General features: G+C 50.3%; 1 protein-coding gene and 1 pseudogene across 1 annotated transcript; one reads left to right on the top strand and one right to left on the bottom strand.

The window, feature by feature from the left end:
* Positions 1-18,880, top strand: part of LOC137212253 (receptor-binding cancer antigen expressed on SiSo cells pseudogene) — a 109,836-nt pseudogene that overhangs the window by 85,921 nt on the left and 5,035 nt on the right.
* Positions 10,753-15,407, bottom strand: SLC47A1 (solute carrier family 47 member 1). The gene is given in 5 exon segments (XM_067716045.1): positions 10,753-10,928; positions 12,043-12,121; positions 13,205-13,224; positions 13,227-13,298; positions 15,392-15,407. Coding segments are annotated over 5 exon segments (363 nt in total).

Below are 18,880 nucleotides of genomic sequence, written 5' to 3'. Positions count from 1 at the left end.
AAGATAACCAAGCAGCCACTGACCGTGACCCTGCGCTTGTGACGCTAGAGATCCGGCTGACCTGGAGACCTCGGGGTCTTGCTTCAGGAACAGGAGGAGGCTCTCGGTGTTGAGGAGGAGGGCCCAGCACGGGAAGCAGCACAGCATCAGGACGAGGATGCTTCTCTGAAGGACGATCCCCACACGCTTTAGGTTCTTGGCTCCAAAGGACTTGGGAACACAAATACAGTGATGGAGAATGCAGCGCCTGGGCCACCTGCCCCGCCAACAGACCTCCACCGGAAGTGCCCTGCCCGCCTCCAGCAGCCCTGCCGGGTGCTTCCTGCCATCTGCCCCCACCCCAGCCGCTGAGCTGGTTGCCCGGGACGACTGGTCCCCTGCTCCAGGGAACCGGGCAGGAAAGAGCTGAGCTTAAAAGGTGTCAGAAGAACTGGGCGCATGTTGGAGCCTTCCGGATTCATTCAGCAGATACTTCTACAACACCTACTACGTGCCAGACAGCCGTGAGGCCTGGGAGCTAACTCAGCAGGGAGCAAAGTCCCTGCTCTCATAGAAAAAAGTCAATCCGGGAAGGGGAAGAGGAAGGAGTGTTGGGGTGGTGGTGAGCACAGCTCTTGACCTGGTGATGGGGGGGGCCTCACCCAGGGGCTGATGGCAAGAGAGTGAGCGGGAGCAGCCTGGGGGCGCTGCAGGGCTGGAACAGAGTGGGGGAGGGAGGGGAGGGGTCACTGGACAGCTCCAAGCAGAGGAACCCCACGAGCGGCGTGGCGGAGGGGCAGGTGGGAGGCCAGAGCACAGAGAGCAGGGAGGTGGACAGGCCGCTCCCCAGTGCCCCGGCCCAGGCCTCCTCTCTCTGCAAGTAACGGAATGACTGTCTCTTTCTTCAACCAAAAGCGACCGACCTCAACACACATTAAAAGAGACAATGGGACTAAATTAAACACCCGGTAACGGAAGAATGGAAATACCAGTGACATATTACAGAATATCATGCAAATATTAAATGGGAAAGTATACACTGACTTCATTGAAACAGAACATTCTCCAAACACTGTTGAAGGGGAGGGAAAAAAAAACCCATATGTAAATTCTAGAGTTGTGTGGGTGCATAAATGTACACAGATTGAAATATCTGTAGGATATTCACCAAAAAGTTGATAGAGGTAACTGGGGGATGGGCGGGGGTAAATTTTAGTGATTTTTTCCACTTTTTAAAATACTTTTCTAGATAACCTAAAATTTCTATATGTGTTTGGCCTTTATAATCTTTTTAAAAAGCTATTTAAAATTTGGGAAACAATGTGCCACTATGGAAGTACATTTAATAATACAGAAAGATGTCCATTATATGATAAGTGGGGAAACAAGATACAGCCTTTTTGTTAAAGTATATATATATATAAATGAAAATGACTGAAATGTTGAAATGGTGCAAAAAAAAAAAAAAAAGGAACCCAAAAAACTCTTTTGAAATAAAATTTCATATCCTGTATCATGCCAATCCAGAGTTAGCTTTGGCCTAAATTACATTAAATCCTTCAGAGCCGTGTTCAGCTTAGCCTGGAAAAACGATCTCGGGAAACCCTCATGCATTACCTGATGGGAGCCGAGGGCAACAGCTCAGGAGATACTACATTCGCTTAGCACTGCTCCTTCCTTGGCATGTAACCCTGTCCTCATTCTCCCAGGCTTTGGGTTTAAAGGTAGGACTCATCCATCATATACCACCCCGCCCCAGCCATTCATTCATCCATCCGACCATCCACCCACCCACCCACTCATTCATCCACTCATGCATCATATCCCCACCCACCCATTCATCCATCCATCATCCATCCATCCATCCATCAATCATACACCCACCCATTCATCCATCCATCCATCCATCATACACCCAACCCATTCATTCATCCACACACTCATTCATCATACAGCCACTCATCCACTCACCCATTCATCCACCCCCCCATCTCTGCCACCTCCTCACCCATTCAACAAATTTCCAAGGTACTTGCTCTGCGGCAAGCACAATGCTGAACCACAGGGCTTCAGAGACTGAAAGGGACACAGCCTTTCTCCCTAAGGAGCTCAGAGTCTAGAGGGAAAACCACTCTGGTTATAGATCAGGTGGGTGAGATAAGAGCCAGAGCCGGGAGGAAAAGGCCTTGACTGGCATCCGTTCCTGCGCTGGTGATGCCCGTACACCAGCCCAGAGCTCCCAATCCCAGGACAGGCATAAGGATGGAGAGAAACGAGCAGAGTCAAGAAACACTACGAGTCCAAGTCAAGAGCCGTCAGCAGTTCTGCTAACGTGTGGAGATGGGGGAGGAAGCAGACGGCTTCTGGCTTGAGTGGCGGGTGGTGTATTCCTGAGAGAGGGAACTCTACAGGGGAACACTGGTGAGCTTAATCCTGGATGAGCTGGGTCTGAGGACAGAATGGAGCCTGGCCCTCTGGGAAGGGATGGGGGCAGGAGATGGCGACGTGAGTCTTCACCACCGCTGGCGGCGGGGGAGACAGCAGCCGGGGGAGGATGTACCACAGTGGGAGGGAGGTGCGGGCAGGGGGCTCCAAGGGGCAGGAAGAAGAAGAACAGACAGCACAGACTGAGAAGGAGCCACCGGAGAGGTGGCTGGACCACTGGCAGGATCCGCAACCGTGGCAACCAGGGAGTGGTGGAGAGTGGCGGTGGCTGCGCAGGTTAAGGACCAGGATCGGGCGGGGGGTGGGGGGGGGGCGGGGGGGACACGCAGGAACGGAATCAGTGATGGGTGCCGAGTCCAGGGCGGTGTCCAGACAGGGACCACAAGGGACACCTTCAAGCAGCTTGGTTTGAAGGAGAGGAGAGACGGAGGGGCAGTGGATGAAGGAGGACGGTTTTAGGGTGGGAGGGATCAGACAGGACGGAAAAAGGAAAACAGCCCTGAGTAGATGGACCAGAGGACAGGGTTAGTAAAGCCAGCTCCGCGCCATTTACAGCCATCAGCAGCGGGGTGGCCGACAAACAAAAGGCCGCAAAACCACAGCCTGACCTCAGTCCCCTAGATTGGGTCTACGACGAAAGATCACTGACAAAGAAAGGTCTGTGGGGCAGGGTGGTCCTCACCTGAGACATGAGCGTGTCACAAGCGGAGGCCAAGCCAGTTCCAACGGAAATCCCGGCGACATTCACAACCTGCAAGGGACAGCAGACCAGGTGTGGCAAGCGTCCGGGGACCAGGCGGGAGCAGCTGGTGATCTGTGTCTCAGATCACATGGTGTCCACATCTGTCCTTGTCGACTGTCACACAGAACGTACAGTCTAACTAAAGGATCACAGTCACCTGCGTCGACCAGGGGAGCCAACAACCTAGTTTTTCCTAAACCCACGGCGCATTACCACTTCTGTATTTAATAAAAGTACCGTCGCGGTTAACACCTGAAGGTGATACCCCTGATCTGCGGTGTGCATTGAACGACAGCAAACCTGGACTGAGCACGTGCTTCGTGCAGGGTCGTCCCCAGCCCGTCACACACACAGTGCTGCGATCACCACTCCCGTTTTATGGGTCATCTGAGTCACAGCAAGTTACATCACTCAGATGGTGACCTGAAGCTGGGCAGCCTGGCCCCAGGCTCTGGTCCTCCAGTGAGGAACGGCACAACTTTTGTGCCAGCCTCTCGCCCAGACCCCACCCAGTGCCCCCGACAACCAGGGGCACAAGCGGTAACCTGCAGGTAAGGGTCAGAGCCCAGCAGAGCTGGGTGGGGGGAGCTAAGACCCTCGTTTCCATCCTGGGCTCACATTTAGCAGTGACGGCAGCCCCGGGATGACCTTCTCGGCCGAGCCCCCAGGAGTGGGTGACAGGCCACCCTCGGAGCAGGAGGGGACATCCACCCCAAGATGCCCTCTGCTGAGTCCACCCAGGACAGGGTCAGGGCAAAAGCCCCAGAACACCTGGGCTTTCCAGGAAGAGAGAAAGAGGAAGCATGCCAATTTCTCAAGAGTTTTGTATTGAAAAACAATGTCACACGTGAGCCTTTTTTGGGTAAATGAATGCACTTTGGTGTCATTCTTCCTCTACAACTTCAAGTCCATCTGGGTCAAGTTACTATTCAGAGACGGCTTTGGTTAAAGCCAACGAGCTTTTTACCAGCCCAGCCCTGATGTCACACTTTCCCCTCCCAGCAGCCAGTGATAAAAGATGCACAGGAGCTGCTACTGTATCTCTCAGAGCACGTCATCTGGGACCCGGGTTTCCACTTCATGAAACTCTGCAAGAGAAACTCCCTACGACTCAGCATCGAGAAAAGCTGCTCTTCCCTGAGAGATGGCTCAGGGACCCTTGGGGGAGCCACATGGGTGGGGAGTTCGAGCAGATGTGCAGCCCCTCAGATGCCAGTCTCCACCACCCCACCTTGCGTCGTCTTCCACCCGTGTGTCTTGGACCCAACTCTATCTGCCTTGAAAGTATTTTTATAAACCAACTCAAATGCTCTGTGGAACAAGGTGGGTATATAGAAATGTTCTTTGCTTTTAAAACCAAACACTTTGGGCTTCCCTGGTGGCACAGTGGTTGAGAGTCTGCCTGCCGATGTAGGGGACACGGGTTCGTGCCCCGGTCTGGGAGGATCCCACATGCCGCGGAGCGGCTGGGCCCGTGAGCCATGGCCGCTGAGCCTGCGCGTCCAGAGCCTGTGCTCCGCAACGGGAGAGGCCACAACAGTGAGAGGCCCACGTACCGCAAAAAAATAAATAAATAGAGTTTTCTTGAAATGAGTCTACTGTCTCCCTAGCAATTTGTTACAATTTAACAGCCGATTAAAAGCAAAAGTCTGGCCACCCACTGCCCGATAAGACAGGCACAGACCCCCTTATCTAAGACCTTATCCACAGAAATGCCCGACTTTGGAACATACCCACCTTCCCACATGCCCTTTTCAAGCCTGTCTGTATAATTTTAGGTTTGTATCTACTGTATTATTTTTTTTTGTTAGTCACCCACCAAATCTTTGTTTTTATTGAAATATACAATTTTGATTTACAATGTTGTGTTGGTTTCAGGCGTACAGCAAAGTGATTCCGTTTTATATATGTGTATGTGTATTATTCTCTTTCAGATTCTTTTCCATTATGGTTTATCACAGGGTATTGAGTATAGTCTGCTGTGCTGTACAGTAGGACCTCGCTGGGTGTATTCCTATTTTATTTTTACTTCAAAAACTAGGAACTCTTCCGTTACCCTCTTATCATTGAGTGCTTTAGGAGAAAAACAAAGAGAGGGAAAGAATCACCAAAAAACACATAAAATCTGAATCCCCTTCCCAAGATAGGTTTCAAAATAGTTTTGGTGAAATAAATGAAAAACCAGGCACCGTGGGATTCTACAGGCGTACGCAATCATCATGCTTTAAACCCTCGCCACGTTACAGATGGGAAAACATAAAGGCGCAGAGCTGAGAAGAAAAACATACATTCAGGGGATGCCTGGGTGAGAGTCGGCTGCTCGGGTCTCCGAAGTTACGCATTTCTGAGACGTCTGCTGGGGCCGCATCTCTGCTGGTACCAGGCTCAGCAGAAATTAACAGGAGCCGCCGATCACAAGAAAGCAGGCAGAGACAGACCAGCACAGCCCGGGGGGGGGGGCTCTGGGCTGCCTGCGAGTCCTCAGGGACAGTTTTGTGCAGGTGACCCTGCCCTGTCTAGGCAGACACACCCGGACCTCGCAAGCAGGTAACAGAAAGTCCCGGAGGTCAGAAGCCGGGAGGGGCGCGACTCTGGCTGTAGAATGGGGGGGCGGGGGCAGGATGCAGTCAGGGCGGGAGGAGGGGAGGCCCTGCGGCTGGCAGGAGGGATGAAAGCCGCGCTGGGAGAGTGTAGTAGCAGGAAACAGAAAAAAAGTGAGTTTAAGAAATGTGGGAAATTAAGGCAGCAGGGCTTGCTGACTGATGCAGACAGGGGGCCATGTGTAGGGTGCTCCCAGGGCAGGATGGTCACCCACAAACAGAGGAGGAGGGGGAAGAGAAGAAGCAGCACAACTACCAGAAGGGGAACCAGGGAGGACTGGCAGGTGCGAAGAGTTCCCAGGAGAGAGGTGGGGGAAGGCGGCCAGGTGAGGGCAAGTTCTCTGGAGATTGGGGGCGGGGGGGGGTCCCTGGCAACTTTCAGAAGAGTAGGTTAAGTAGAACAGTGGGGAAACAGGCCAGTTTGCAATGGGGAGAAAAGGAAAATGAAGACGCAGTGTAGACTTTCTGGCAGAGTGTTAAGTGGACAGAGGCCAGAGAGGGGGCTGCACAAGGAGAGACTTGGGTACTTTATCATAATTCAGTAGCACTAGTGAAAGGGAAGGGGCTGGAGGAGAAAGGATGGTTCTGAGCCCAGGTAGAAGGCTGGTCTCAAAGAAAAAAGTGATGAGAGACTTCCCTGGTGGCGCAGTGGTTAAGAATCCGCCTGCCAATGCAGGGGGCACTGAATCGAGCCCTGGTCTGGGAAGATCCCACATGCCGCAGAGCAGCTAAGCCCATGAGCCACAACTACTGAGCCCACGTGCCTAGAGCCGGTGCAACAAGCCACCATAATGAGAAGCCCACGCACCTCAACAAAGAGTAGCCCCCGCCCACCGCAACTAGAGAAAAGCCCGCGCGCAGCAACAAAGACCCAATCAGTGCAGCCAAAAATAAATAAATAAATAAATAAATTTTTAAAAAGAGAGGGAGAAGAGTGATGAGGACCCAGGTGGCAGGGCTGAAGGAAGAGCAGGGGGAATCAGGCACTGACTGGCCCTGGATTCTGAGAGGGGACCAAGCGGGGGCTGCAGAGCGAGCGAGGACGGAGGGATCCCAGCATGGGAAACCCCCATGAGGGCAAAGGACAGGCAGCAAGGGTGTGCGGACTTGACAGGGCTCCAGGGATAAAGGGTGGTGAGCGGAAGTGTGAAGTTTAAAGCTTCTGCTGTGGGTGCACACGGAGGGCTGGAAATGTGCAGGGTGTGGAGCCCGATGTGCATTCGGTGGTCCTGGAAGCCAGCGAGATGGAGGGAGGCGGAGACAAGCCCTCAGGTCCTGAGGTTGTCAGTGAACACAGAAGAGGCCACGTACAGATCATCAACAAGGAAAAGTACAGGATGGTGTACCAGATGGGTTGTCCAAAACTGGGTGCTGGGAAAGGAGAGTCTGCATGCAAAAGAATGAAGCTGGACCCCTATCTCACACCATACACAAAATCAACTCAAAATGGGTGAAAGACTTGAGCATAAGACCTGAAACCATAAAACTCCTGGAAGAAGACTTAGGCGGTAAGCTCCTTTAACAAGTCTTGGGCATGATTTTTTGGATCTGACACCAAAATCAGAGGCAAGAAAAGCAAAAGTAAACGGGACTACATGAAACTGAAAAGCTTCTGCACAGCAAAGGAAACCATCAACAAAATGAAAAGGCAACCTACCAAACGGGTTCACCCAATAATAGACCTGTAACTAAAATGTATGATTCCACATACCAAGGTGGTGTCAACCATAAGGAAAACTTCTGTGGCCCCGCCATGATCTTAGCGCTCTACCCACCTGGGTGGGAACAGGAGGGGCATTTTCTGAGACTGGGAAAGACCGTCTGCCATTACCAGCAGAAGCTTTTCACCTTCTTTGAAAGCATGGATGAAATGCAGGAGAGAGGCAGCTTTCCACTACATCACCAACAAAAATACAGGGACTTCAAAGGGGGTGTAATTTCAATCCATGGTGGCAGGGAGACACTTTATTACAAGGCTGAAATAGCACCACCTTAACGAGCTGTGTAATTCAAACTAACAGCAGTCAACCTAGTTCTAGATATGTTATCTGGTTTAACTTCATAATAGAAAAAAAAAAATGCAGTTCTTTTAGTTCTACCAGCAGACTTCGCCTCATTGCTACGAATTCTTTGCAATACCTGGTCCCCAGACCACTTAGAGTCAGTGGGATGGTTTGAGAGTACGGAGAACACCTTTTCTAAGTAGTTGACACAATCTCCTTCCAAATCTAACGATAGGGTAATGGAACCCCCGGGTCAAGCTCGGACCGTGTGAAGGTGCAGGTGTCAGACATCACACAATTCACATTCCAGGCTTTTCCAAGTCGTCAGCCCCCCTCCCCCGCAAAAGAATGTAAAAACCTACCGAGACAGCAAGCGTAACCGCGTCCAACTCGACCTTGCCCAGGTGTCCGCAGAATACGGAGCTGACGAGGCTGATGAGAAAGATCAGCAGCTGCGCGAGGAACTGGGGGAGGAAAGCGGAGGCCAGCGCGTTACACCGACCCTCCCGCCTGAGACGGCGCGGGACGGCGCTGGTCCACCGGCCGGACCGCGGGGGACGGGGTGACCGCCGGGAGAGGAACCACGGGATGAGGGACCGCGGTGGACGGGGGGGGACCGCAGGGAGAGGGACCACGGGATGAGGGACCGCGGGGGACGGGGGGACCGCGGGGAGGGCGGCGCGGGGCCGCGCACTCACCACTGGGCCCGCGAGCGCCGCCAGCTCCGCCGTCTCGCGCCCCACGTCGGGCGGCAGCGCGCCCCGCAGAGGCCGCAGGCATTCGCGCCAGCCGGTGGTCCCGGGCCGCTGGGCGCCGTCGCGGGCGGACGAGGGGCTCTCGGCAGCGAGCTGCGCAGGGGCGAGGGGGTTCTCCATGCGGTCGCGGGAGGGGTCGGCGGCGGACGCGCCAGCTCCGAGAGTGCGCGGGAGGCGGCGGGGGCGGTGGGGGCGGTGGGCCTGATATGGTGTGGGCTGGGTGGGCGGGGCGGCGGGCGGTGGCGGGATTGGGGGTGGGGAGGCCCCGCCCCGCCCGCCCCGCCCCCTACCGCCGCCGACCCGGCCCCCGCCTTCCGTGGCCCACGGGACTCGGGGGAGGGGCGGCCTTGGTTGGGGGGCGCGGAAGGGGCAGGTGGGAACAGTGCAGGGGGCGCCGAGTTAGCCTTCGCTGGTTTCCGGGTGATGTCTCCCCCCAGGCTGGGTCAAAGAATTTACTCCCCGGGGGGTTGCGCTCCCTGCCGCCCGCAATTTGCAGCGGGTAGGACGAGCCCCCGTGCCCGGTGGAGAGGGAAAGAAAAGCCGGGACTGGGGCTTTGCTGGGGCCCCACCGCGAGGGCCACCTTGGGTCCAGCCTTCGTCTTGGTCCCTGGAAGGTGACCCTCCACTTAACTGACCCAAGAGGAACGAAGCGCTGAGGGTGGAGATGCCTTAAGGGAGTATCTCCACCCACCCACCCCCGCCGAAATCTGCCCTGGGGTGTTTTTCACCCAGAGGAGCTGCCTTTTCTCATTTTTTCCATTATCTGTTCGGCACGCCTAGCAGTTTGTATCCACCCCAGAAGGCAGCGTACTTAGTAGGTAGGAAGGCTTGCTAAGCGAACAGCGTGGAGCTAGCCCGGCAACGCGGCATGCAAGAATGACCCCTTAATCCAAGGCCGCTGTTGACTCGCCCTCCCACCCGCCAAGATGAGTTAGCAGTGATTGCATTTTCACAGCTCCAAAGACTTTCCCAATAATTGCCAAGGCCAAGGAGAAGAGCGCATTCATTAAGACCTCATCTTTTTGAGATGGGGCCGCACAAAACCTTCTGGATATACCGCGTCTCTGCCACTAAAAGCCTGCAGCTTTTTTAAGACGAGGACAGGCCCAAACAAGACGAATAGGGCCTGCCCAGGACCCCATCCTCCCCTCTCATAGAACACTCTTCATTTTTGCTGCCTTCCAACTTTATCAACCCTTCCTTCTATCAAAATAAGACAGGGTCTGATTTTTCCCTCCAGTTTGCCTGGGTTAGCTCTTCGAAGCCTGTATTTCTCTCCGTAGGATGCCCACCACTCAAAAACAAAGCGCTGGTCCTTCCTCCCTCCCTGCGCCTGCCAGCATGTCAATCCAAATCCGTGTTAAGACAGGCCCTTGACAGGAAGCATGCTAATTGATGCCACCTGACTCCTTTCTTCTTGGTAATCTGTCTTCTCCCCTTTTAAGTTCCTTAAGCATGTCTACTACCCTTGGTACCAAATGAATATTAACAAATGTTTCCCGCTGAATAATAATCGAAGGGAAGATATATTGTAAAATGTATTTTAAATAATTCACATAGTGGGCTTCCCTGGTGGCGCAGTGGTTGAGAGTCCACCTGCCGATGCAGGGGACGCGGGTTCGTGCCCCGGTCTGGGAAGATCCCACATGCCGCGGAGCGGCTGGGCCCGTGAGCCATGGCCGCTGAGCCTGCACGTCCGGAGCCTGTGCTCCGCAACGGGAGAGGCCACAACAGTGAGAGGCCCGCGTACCGCAAAAAAAAAAAAAAAAATTCACATAGTAAGAATCCTTAAGTCCTTGGTATATGGGTTTGTCTAAAAAAAAAAAACAGTAAGCAGAAGAAATATACAAAGCCATACATCGATACATCCAGTACACAGTGGTTGTCTTCGGTTGACATGGTGGTGGATGTAATCTTCCAGATGTTGTTTTGGACTAAAACGTACTTTTTACCTTCCTTCCTTTTCTTCATCAGAAAATATATCTTGGAACTCTCAGTTCTTGACCTCCATGGGCACAGCTGAATAACGTTAACTGAAAATGAACTGCCACCTTTAGGCCAATGAATTTTTGTTGGTAAGGTCAGAAGCATCCCTTGGCCTACTCTCTCTCTCTCCCTCTCTCTCTCTCCCTCTCTCTCTCTCTCCCTCTCTTCTCTCTCTCTCTTTCTCTCTCTCTCTCTCCCTCTCTCTCTCCCTCTCTCTCTCTCTCTCTCTCTGTCTCGCCACATCACTGAATTCTGACATAGACTCTCACTAAAATCCCCACCAGCAAGATGACAATGACCCCAAAGAGCGGAAGCCCTCACCACAGCACCAGCTGTCTCCCAGACAATTTCCACGTGGCCCCTGGATGAACCTCAAGACACTCTTCCTGGCGTGTCTGCTGATCCGACTGAATCGCCTCTTTTTTTCCCAACATCTCTTATCCACATTCCTCCATGGTTTCCAGGGCCTGCTGGAGATGAAAAGGAACTCAGTGCCTTAAAAGGGTGTTTTTCTTCTGTATAAAAGGAGATGCATATATGCGCTACTAGCTGGGAGAACGGTAATTCAAGAAGCAGTTGCTACCATGGAGATGAAAGGAAATCCTATGTCAGGTGCTGTCCACTTACCCACAGACACGGACTGGATCCCGCTGCGGTCAGCTGGGGTCCTCAGGGGCTCTGCCCCACCAAGTAACGCAACAAATAAGGTAGCTCTCTAGGTTAAGAGGCTTCGGGGGAATGTTCAAGGGGCCAGCACTCACCGAATTAGCATCTCAGAAGGAGAATAAGGCCAGCGGAGGAGAAAGATGATCTAAGAAATGATTCAAGGCCGTTCACAGCACTGGGGAGAGATGTGAGTCTTCCCATCAGAGGGCCTGCTAAGTACCAGGCAGGATAGTGACCCAGACCTAGATTTAGTCTCAGCATGCCTCAGAAGAGTAACAATAAGGAAAATACCCTAAATGCTTGCATCACTACTGAATTGATCACCTGCAGCTTTTAATGATCTGTAGCAGTGTGTCCGTGTCTGCAATTAAAGCAAACAAACTTCGGGGGCTTCCCTGGTGGCGCAGTGGTTGGGAATCCGCCTGCCAATGCAAGGGACACGGGTTCGAGCCCTGGCCCAGGAAGATCCCACATGGCGGCCGAGCGACTAAGCCTGTGCGCCACAACTACTGAGCCTGCGCTCTAGAGCTCGCGTGCCACAACTACTGAAGCCCGTGCGCCTAGAGCCCGTGCTCCACAACAAGAGAAGCCACCGCAATGAGATGCCCACGCACCGCAACGAAGAGTAGCCCCCACTTGCTGCAACTAGAAAAAGCCCACGCGCAGCAACTAAGACCCAAGGCAGCCAAAAATTAAAACTAAAAAAAAAAGCAAACAGACTTCAGCTGTTTACCTTGAAATTGGGTGTTCCTTATCATTTGTTTCTGAGACATTATTGCCCTATTTAAGTGGGAGCTCAGCACAGCAAATCTAGTTGTGAACACCTAGACAGGCCCGTCCCAAGACCAGGGGCAGCTGTGTCATACCTGGGCGAAGTGGGTCCTGGGAGAAAGCAGCAATCCTGTCCTGGGCCACATTTCGTTTCAAACTGGCATGTACCTGAGCCTAGAAAACGAGACAAAGTCAATCCACAGGTTTCACCACAGTGCTCATCAAACACTTGCTTAATTCCCCAGTGGAGCCATTTTCTTCAACTGACGTGTAACATGGGAGCCTCTCTAGTTAACAAGTACAGGATCATCTTTTGTAACGATTGACGTGGGGTCAGTGGGTGGGGAAGGTTGGATGGAAAAAAGATGAGAGCAGGTCAGGGACCGGATCCTGTAGAATTCTCCTTTCCTCGTCCTTCACCTCTTTTCTCCATCACCTATCTAACACCCTACGCTGACCCTAGGAAGTTTACAGACAAAGATGCCCACAGGTATCTTAATGAAACACTGGGAGATCATAAAAACAGGATGAATATCAGGATACATTTGATGGCATTCCACCTTTCTCTCCAGGTCTAAAGCTGGTCCTGAAATTGGCTTTTCAGGAACAGAGGCAGAAGTTTAGCATAGGACCCAGGGGAGAAAAGAGCCCCCCCTGTTTTTCTATCTGATGAATAAACAAAGGGGAATAAAGCCAGGCTCACCGGCCCTTCACATCTGAATTAAGTCCAGTTAAAACAATGACATAGGGCTTCCCTGGTGGCGCAGTGGTTGAGAGTCTGCCTGCCGATGCAGGGGATGCGGGTTAGTGCCCGGTCTGGGAAGATCCCACATGCCGCGGAGCGACTGGGCCCATAAGCCACGGCCGCTGAGCCTGCACGTCCGGAGCCTGTGCTCCACAACAGGAGGGGCCACAACAGTGAGAGGCCCCCGTACCACAAAAAAAAAAAAAAAAATGACATATACTCAATATTTTGTATAAGGGGAAAGAATCTGAAAAAGAATATACACACACACTATATATATATATATATATGGGGTGTGTGTGTGTATATATATATGTATAACTAAATCACTGTGCTGTACAGCTGAAACTAACACAACATTGTAAATCAACTATAATAAGATACAATAAAACAACAATGACAAAAAAGTAGCGTTTATAATAAAAGAGAAAAGGACCTTCCAAACTAAGGGAGAGAGAGGTAAAGCTGGATCTGTGTGTTTGCCAGGAGAGGACAGCAACAAGTGTAGTTACCTGCTGACAGGCTTTTTGCAATTTAGCCGGGCAATAAAGCCTAGAAAACACACAGCCTGAGAGACAGCACAGATGATGATCCCTAACCACAGACCTGGAAGTGGAAATATTTAATAGAGGTTGATTCAGTGGAAAACCAGCCGCCCTGGGGTGTATGTTTCTCCTAAGTACTTCTGAGAATCTGCTTTCATGGCTGAGGTGGAGCCCAAGGTGAGCCAGAAACCTCCACCCTGCTCTCCCTGTTAGTTTCCAGAAGGTTCCAGGAAGCCCAGAGACCCCTGAGGCCACCTTCCAGGTTTCTGGATCTCAGAACAAACATTCAGAGGCTATTTTTGGCCATAACATTTGGCTTTAAGAAAACTGCCAATTATAAGGAAATACTCGAAGACAAACTATTGATACTCGCTAACAGTACTTCCAAACTACTATGCCCCGTTTTCCTCACCAAAGGGGACTGCAGATGTTGGGAGTCTCCTGGCGGTCCAGGGGACTCGGCAGTCTTTCACTGCCGAGGGCCTGGGTTCAATCCCTGGCCGGGGAGCTAAGGTCTCACAAGCCGCATGGCACGTCCCCCCACCCCCCAAAAATGCACGTGTCGCCAGCCCTGTAAAGGACCTACGCTCCCTCCCACGGAACTTCGTGCAGGACCTGACTTGCCCTGACTGCAGTAGATCCCCGGGCAGGATTATCCCCAGACAGGTGACTACACAGGAGTGGCTGAGTGGGAGTGGAGGACGGGAGAAGCCTCGCCGGTCTCAAAGTACCGTTAAAAACTCCACCCCATTAACCCACACAGGACCCAGAGGGAGACCCCAGGTGACGAGAGTTCTTTTGGCCAAGAGTGAACCCACAGCAGAATCAGAAACTCCAAGCTGGGAGAGCCTGAACCTACACGTGGACAGTGGCCACAGTGCTCAGACTATATACAAAGATAGAACTCGGACCCACAATCTACAGCAACCTGCCCAGAAAGCCAACCCCTTATCTACAATAAACAACCCAGAAGCCAGCCTACGTCAGCCTCGTGAGAGGCAGCTCCCTATCTCTAGGGATAATCCAAGAAGCTAAATAATCACTTCTGCAATAACTGACCCAAGATGTCCAAGCCGCCATCAGTAACTGACAGCTTCCCTAATTGTTGTCCCTGTTTCCAACTCAGGACCAGCCAGAGAAAGGGAGACGTGGCCCCTGACCAAGCACACAGGACACTCCACTTCCGGTCAGCCGGCCTCCAGCCCCCCCAGGCCAGCAGCCTCCAGCAGGGCGGCCCTGAGCCTCCCCTCTGTCCCGCCGTGAATCCTTCCTTCTCCTCGACCCGCCTTGGAGTCTGCCAGATTCCAGGGCTAGTGGCTGACACACACACACACACCCCCGACACACACACACACCCCCGGCACACACACACACCCCCGACACACACACACACACCCCCGACACACACACACACACACACACAGCTGGGCGTGAAGAGCCTCTGCTGGTCCCCTTTGCTTGGTCTGCATTTATGTTCACACCTTCTAGTTCCTTCCTCCACACCAGCCAAACTCAGTTGGAAGCCAGAGGGCAAGGGTCACAGTGACCGGTGCATAGAGGCATCACATGGGAGGGTCATACACTGGGTCAGACACAGAGGGAGCTGTAAACGTTGACGTCACAAATGGGAGACCCAGGAGAGATGTCACATTAGGACGGGGTCAGGGACAACGGGTCACACCTGTGACATATGGAAGTCACCCACGGGGTCACGCAGGGGCCTCCGGAGGAGCCCTCATCTGCTCCACCTGTCCCCACACAAGCCACCGCCAGGGGCCTCCCATCCCGGAGCCTAGACACGGATGTCAGAAGTTTTGCTCTAGAAACGTCTTCTCTGCCTGTGCCCCTCAGGTGCCCGGGTCCCTTAGTCCCTGAGGCTTTTTACTGTCTGCATTTCCCACCTGCCCAACAACCTGTCATTAAAAACTGTCCACACCCAAGTGTCCTTGGGAAGGTCTTCCTGTGTCCTACAGCGTCCACCCGTGTGAATAACTTTTTTTGGGTGAGATAGTATATTCACTTTGTGGCAAAAAAATCAAAACATCATAAAAATGCGTGTGAAGCATTTGGTTCCCACCTTTGCCCTCTCTGACCTTATTCCTTCTAACTAGTTGTTGGTGTCTTTTATACAAACTATCAGTTTCCGTACATTACTTCCATATTTCACCATCTACCTGATGTCTTTTGCTTTCAGTAATTTTTCAGTCATTTTAGGTCCTTGAGTTATGAAATCATCTTCTGTAAATAATGACAGTAGTTTTATCTGCTCCTTTGCCATGTTTATACTTTTTTTTTTAATTGTCTAAGTGTATGCTTGCTTTTGTCTTTGACCTAGGAAGTAACTTAGAACTGTTTTTTTGGTTTTCTGGCTGAGCCACGCTGCTTGTGGAATCTTAGTTCCCTGAACCAGGGGCCACTGGCAGTGACAGTACCGAGTCCTAACTACTGGACCACCGGGGAACTCCCAGAGGTGTTTTCAAATATCCTAATTTTGGTAAGCTTTTTCTGACTGATTTCTAGCTTCATCGTAATTGGCTCAGAGAAAGTGACCTGAGTAATACATATGCTTTGAAGTTTGTTGAGATTTAGTTTCTATTCTAGAAGGGGATCACATTTTTATAAAATGTTCCATGTGACTCAAGAATGTTGCTCTCTAATTATTGTATGCAGAGTTCTCTCTGTGTCCATTTGATCAACATTGTTAATTTTATTATTCAAATCTTTTTCTTTAATTTTTGAATTTTATTTTATTATACAGCAGGTTCTTATTAGTTATCTATTTTATACATATTAGTGTATACATGTCAATTCCAATCTCCCAATTCATCCCACCACCACACCACGCCCCCGCCACTTTCCCTGCTTGATGTCCATACTTTTGTTCTCTACACCTGTGTCTATATTTCTGCCCTGCAAACAGGTTCACCTGTACCATTTTTCTAGGTTCCACATTTATGCATTAATATACGATATTTGTTTTTCTCTTTCTGACTTTCTTCACTCTGTATGACGGTCTCTAGATCCATCCACGTCTCTGCAAATGACCCAATTTCTTTCACTTTTATGGCTGAGTAATATTCCATCGTATATATGTACCATATCTTCTTTATCCATTGATCCGTCGATGGGCATTTAGGTTGCTTCCATGACCTGGCTATTGTAAATAGAGCTGCAATGAACATTGGGGTGCACGTGTCTTTTTGAATTATGGTTTTCTCTGGGTATAGGCCCAGTAGTGGGATTGCTGGGTCGTATGGAAGTTCTATTTTTAGTTTTTTAAGGAACCTCCATACTGTTCTCCATAGTGGCTGTATCAATTTACATTCCCACCAACAGTGCAAGAGGGTTCCCTTTTCTCCACGCCCTCTCCAGCATTTGTTCGTAGATTTTCTGATGATGCCCATTCTAACCGGTGTGAGGTGATACCTCATTGTAGTTCTGATTTGCATTTCTCTAATCATTAGTGACGTTGAGCAGCTTTTCATGTGCTTCTTGGCCATCTGTATGTCTTCTTTGGAGAAATGTCCATTTAGGTCTTCTGCCCTTTTTTTTTTTTTTTTTGTGGTACGCGGGCCTCTCACTGTTGTGGCCTCTCCTGTTGCGGAGCACAGGCTCTGGACGCGCAGGCTCAGTGGCCATGGCTCACGGGCCCAGCCGCTCCGCGGCATGTGGGATCTTCCCAGACCGGGGCACGAACCCGTGTCCCATGCATCGGCAGGCGGACTCTCAACCACTGCGTCACCAGGGAAGCCCTTCTGCCCATTTTTTGATTGGGTTGTTTACTTTTTTAATATTGAGCTGCATGAGCCGTTTATATACTTTGGAGATTAATCCTTTGTCCATTGATTTGTTTGCAAATATTTTCTCCCATTCTGAGGGCTGCCTTTTCATCTTTTTTTTTTTTTTTTTTTTTTTTTTGCGGTATGCGGGCCTCTCACCATTGCGGCCCCTCCCATTGCGGAGCACAGGCTCCGGACGCGCAGGCTCAGCGGCCATGGCTCACGGGCCCAGCCGCTCTGCAGCATGTGGGATCTTCCCAGACCGGGGCACGAACCCGTGTCCCCTGCATCGGCAGGCGGACCCTCAACCACTGCGCCACCAGGGAAGCCCTGCCTTTTCATCTTGATTGTAGTTTCCTTTGCTTTGCAAAAGCTTTTAAGTTTCATTAGGTCCCATTTGTTTATTTTTGTTTTTATTTCCATTACTCTAGGAGGTGGATCAAAAAAGATCTTGCTGTGATTTATGTCAAAGAGTGTTCTTCCTATGTTTTCCTCTAAGAGTTTTATAGTGTCCGGTCTTACATTTAGGTCTCAAATCCATTTTGAGTTTATTTTTGTGTATGATGTTACGGAGGGTTCTAAAACCTATGCATCCCATAGGTTTTGGATCATCGTGTTTTCATTGTAATTTGTCTCTAGGTATTTTTTTATTTCTTCAGTGATCTCTTGACTATTTAGTAATGAATTGTTTAGCCTCCATGTGTTTGTGTTTTTTACATTTTTCTCCCTGTAATTGCTTTCTAATCTCATAGCGTTGTGGTCAGAAAAAATGCTTGATATGATTTCAATTTTCTTAAATTTACCGAGGCTTGATTTGTGACTCAAGATGTGATCTATCCTGGAGAATGTTCCATGTGCACTTGAGAAGAAAGTGTAATCTGCTGGTTTTGGATGGAACGTCCTATAAACATCAATTAAATCTATCTGGTCTGTGGTGTCATTTAAAGCTTGTGTTTCCTTATTAATTTTCTGTCTGGATGATCTGTCCATTGGTGTAAGTGAGGTGTTAAAGTCCCCCACTATTATTGTGTTACTGTCGATTTCCTCTTTTATAGCTGTTAGCAGTTGCCTTATGTATTGAGGTGCTCCTATGTTGGGTGCATATATAATTGTTATATCTTCTTCTTGGATTGATCCCTTGATCATTATGTAGTGTCCTTCCTTGTTTCTTGTAACATTCTTTATTTTAAAGTCTATTTTATCTGATGTGAGTATTGCTACTCCAGCTTTCTTTTGGTTTCCATTCTCATGCAATATCTTTTTCCATCCTCTCACTTTGTCTGTATGTGTCCTAGGTCGGAAGTGGGTCTCTTGTAGACAGCATATATATGGGTCTTGTTTTTGTATCCATTCAGCGAGCCTGTGTCTTTTGGTTGGAGCATTTAATCCATTCATGTTTAAGGTAAGTATCAATATGTATGTTTCTATTACCATTTTCTTAATTGTTATGTGTTTGTTTTTGTAGGTCCTTTCCTTCTCTTGTGTTTCCCACTTAGAGAAGTTCCCTTAGCATTTACTGTAGAGCTGGTTTGGTGGTGCTGAATTCTCTTAGCTTTTGCTTGTCTGTAAAGCTTTAGATTCCTGCATCAAATTTGAATGAGATCCTCGTCAGGTAGAGTAATCTTGGTTGTAGGTTCTTCCCTTTCACCACTTTCAATATATCATGCCACTCCCTTCTGGTTTGTAGAGTTTCTGCTGAGAAATTAGCTGTTAACCTTATGGGAGTTCCCTTGTATGTTATTCATCGTTTTTCCCTTGTTGCTTTCAATAATTTTTCTTTGTCTTTAATTTTTGTCAATTTGATTACTATGTGTCTCAACATGTTTCTCCTTGGGTTTATCCTGCCCGGGACTCTCTGCACTTC

The sequence above is a fragment of the Pseudorca crassidens genome, chromosome 19 (assembly GCF_039906515.1).
Source record: "Pseudorca crassidens isolate mPseCra1 chromosome 19, mPseCra1.hap1, whole genome shotgun sequence".
Taxonomy (NCBI): Eukaryota; Metazoa; Chordata; class Mammalia; order Artiodactyla; family Delphinidae; genus Pseudorca; species Pseudorca crassidens.
The sequence above is the reverse complement of the archived record's forward strand: the minus strand, read 5'-3'. Positions and strand labels throughout refer to the sequence as shown.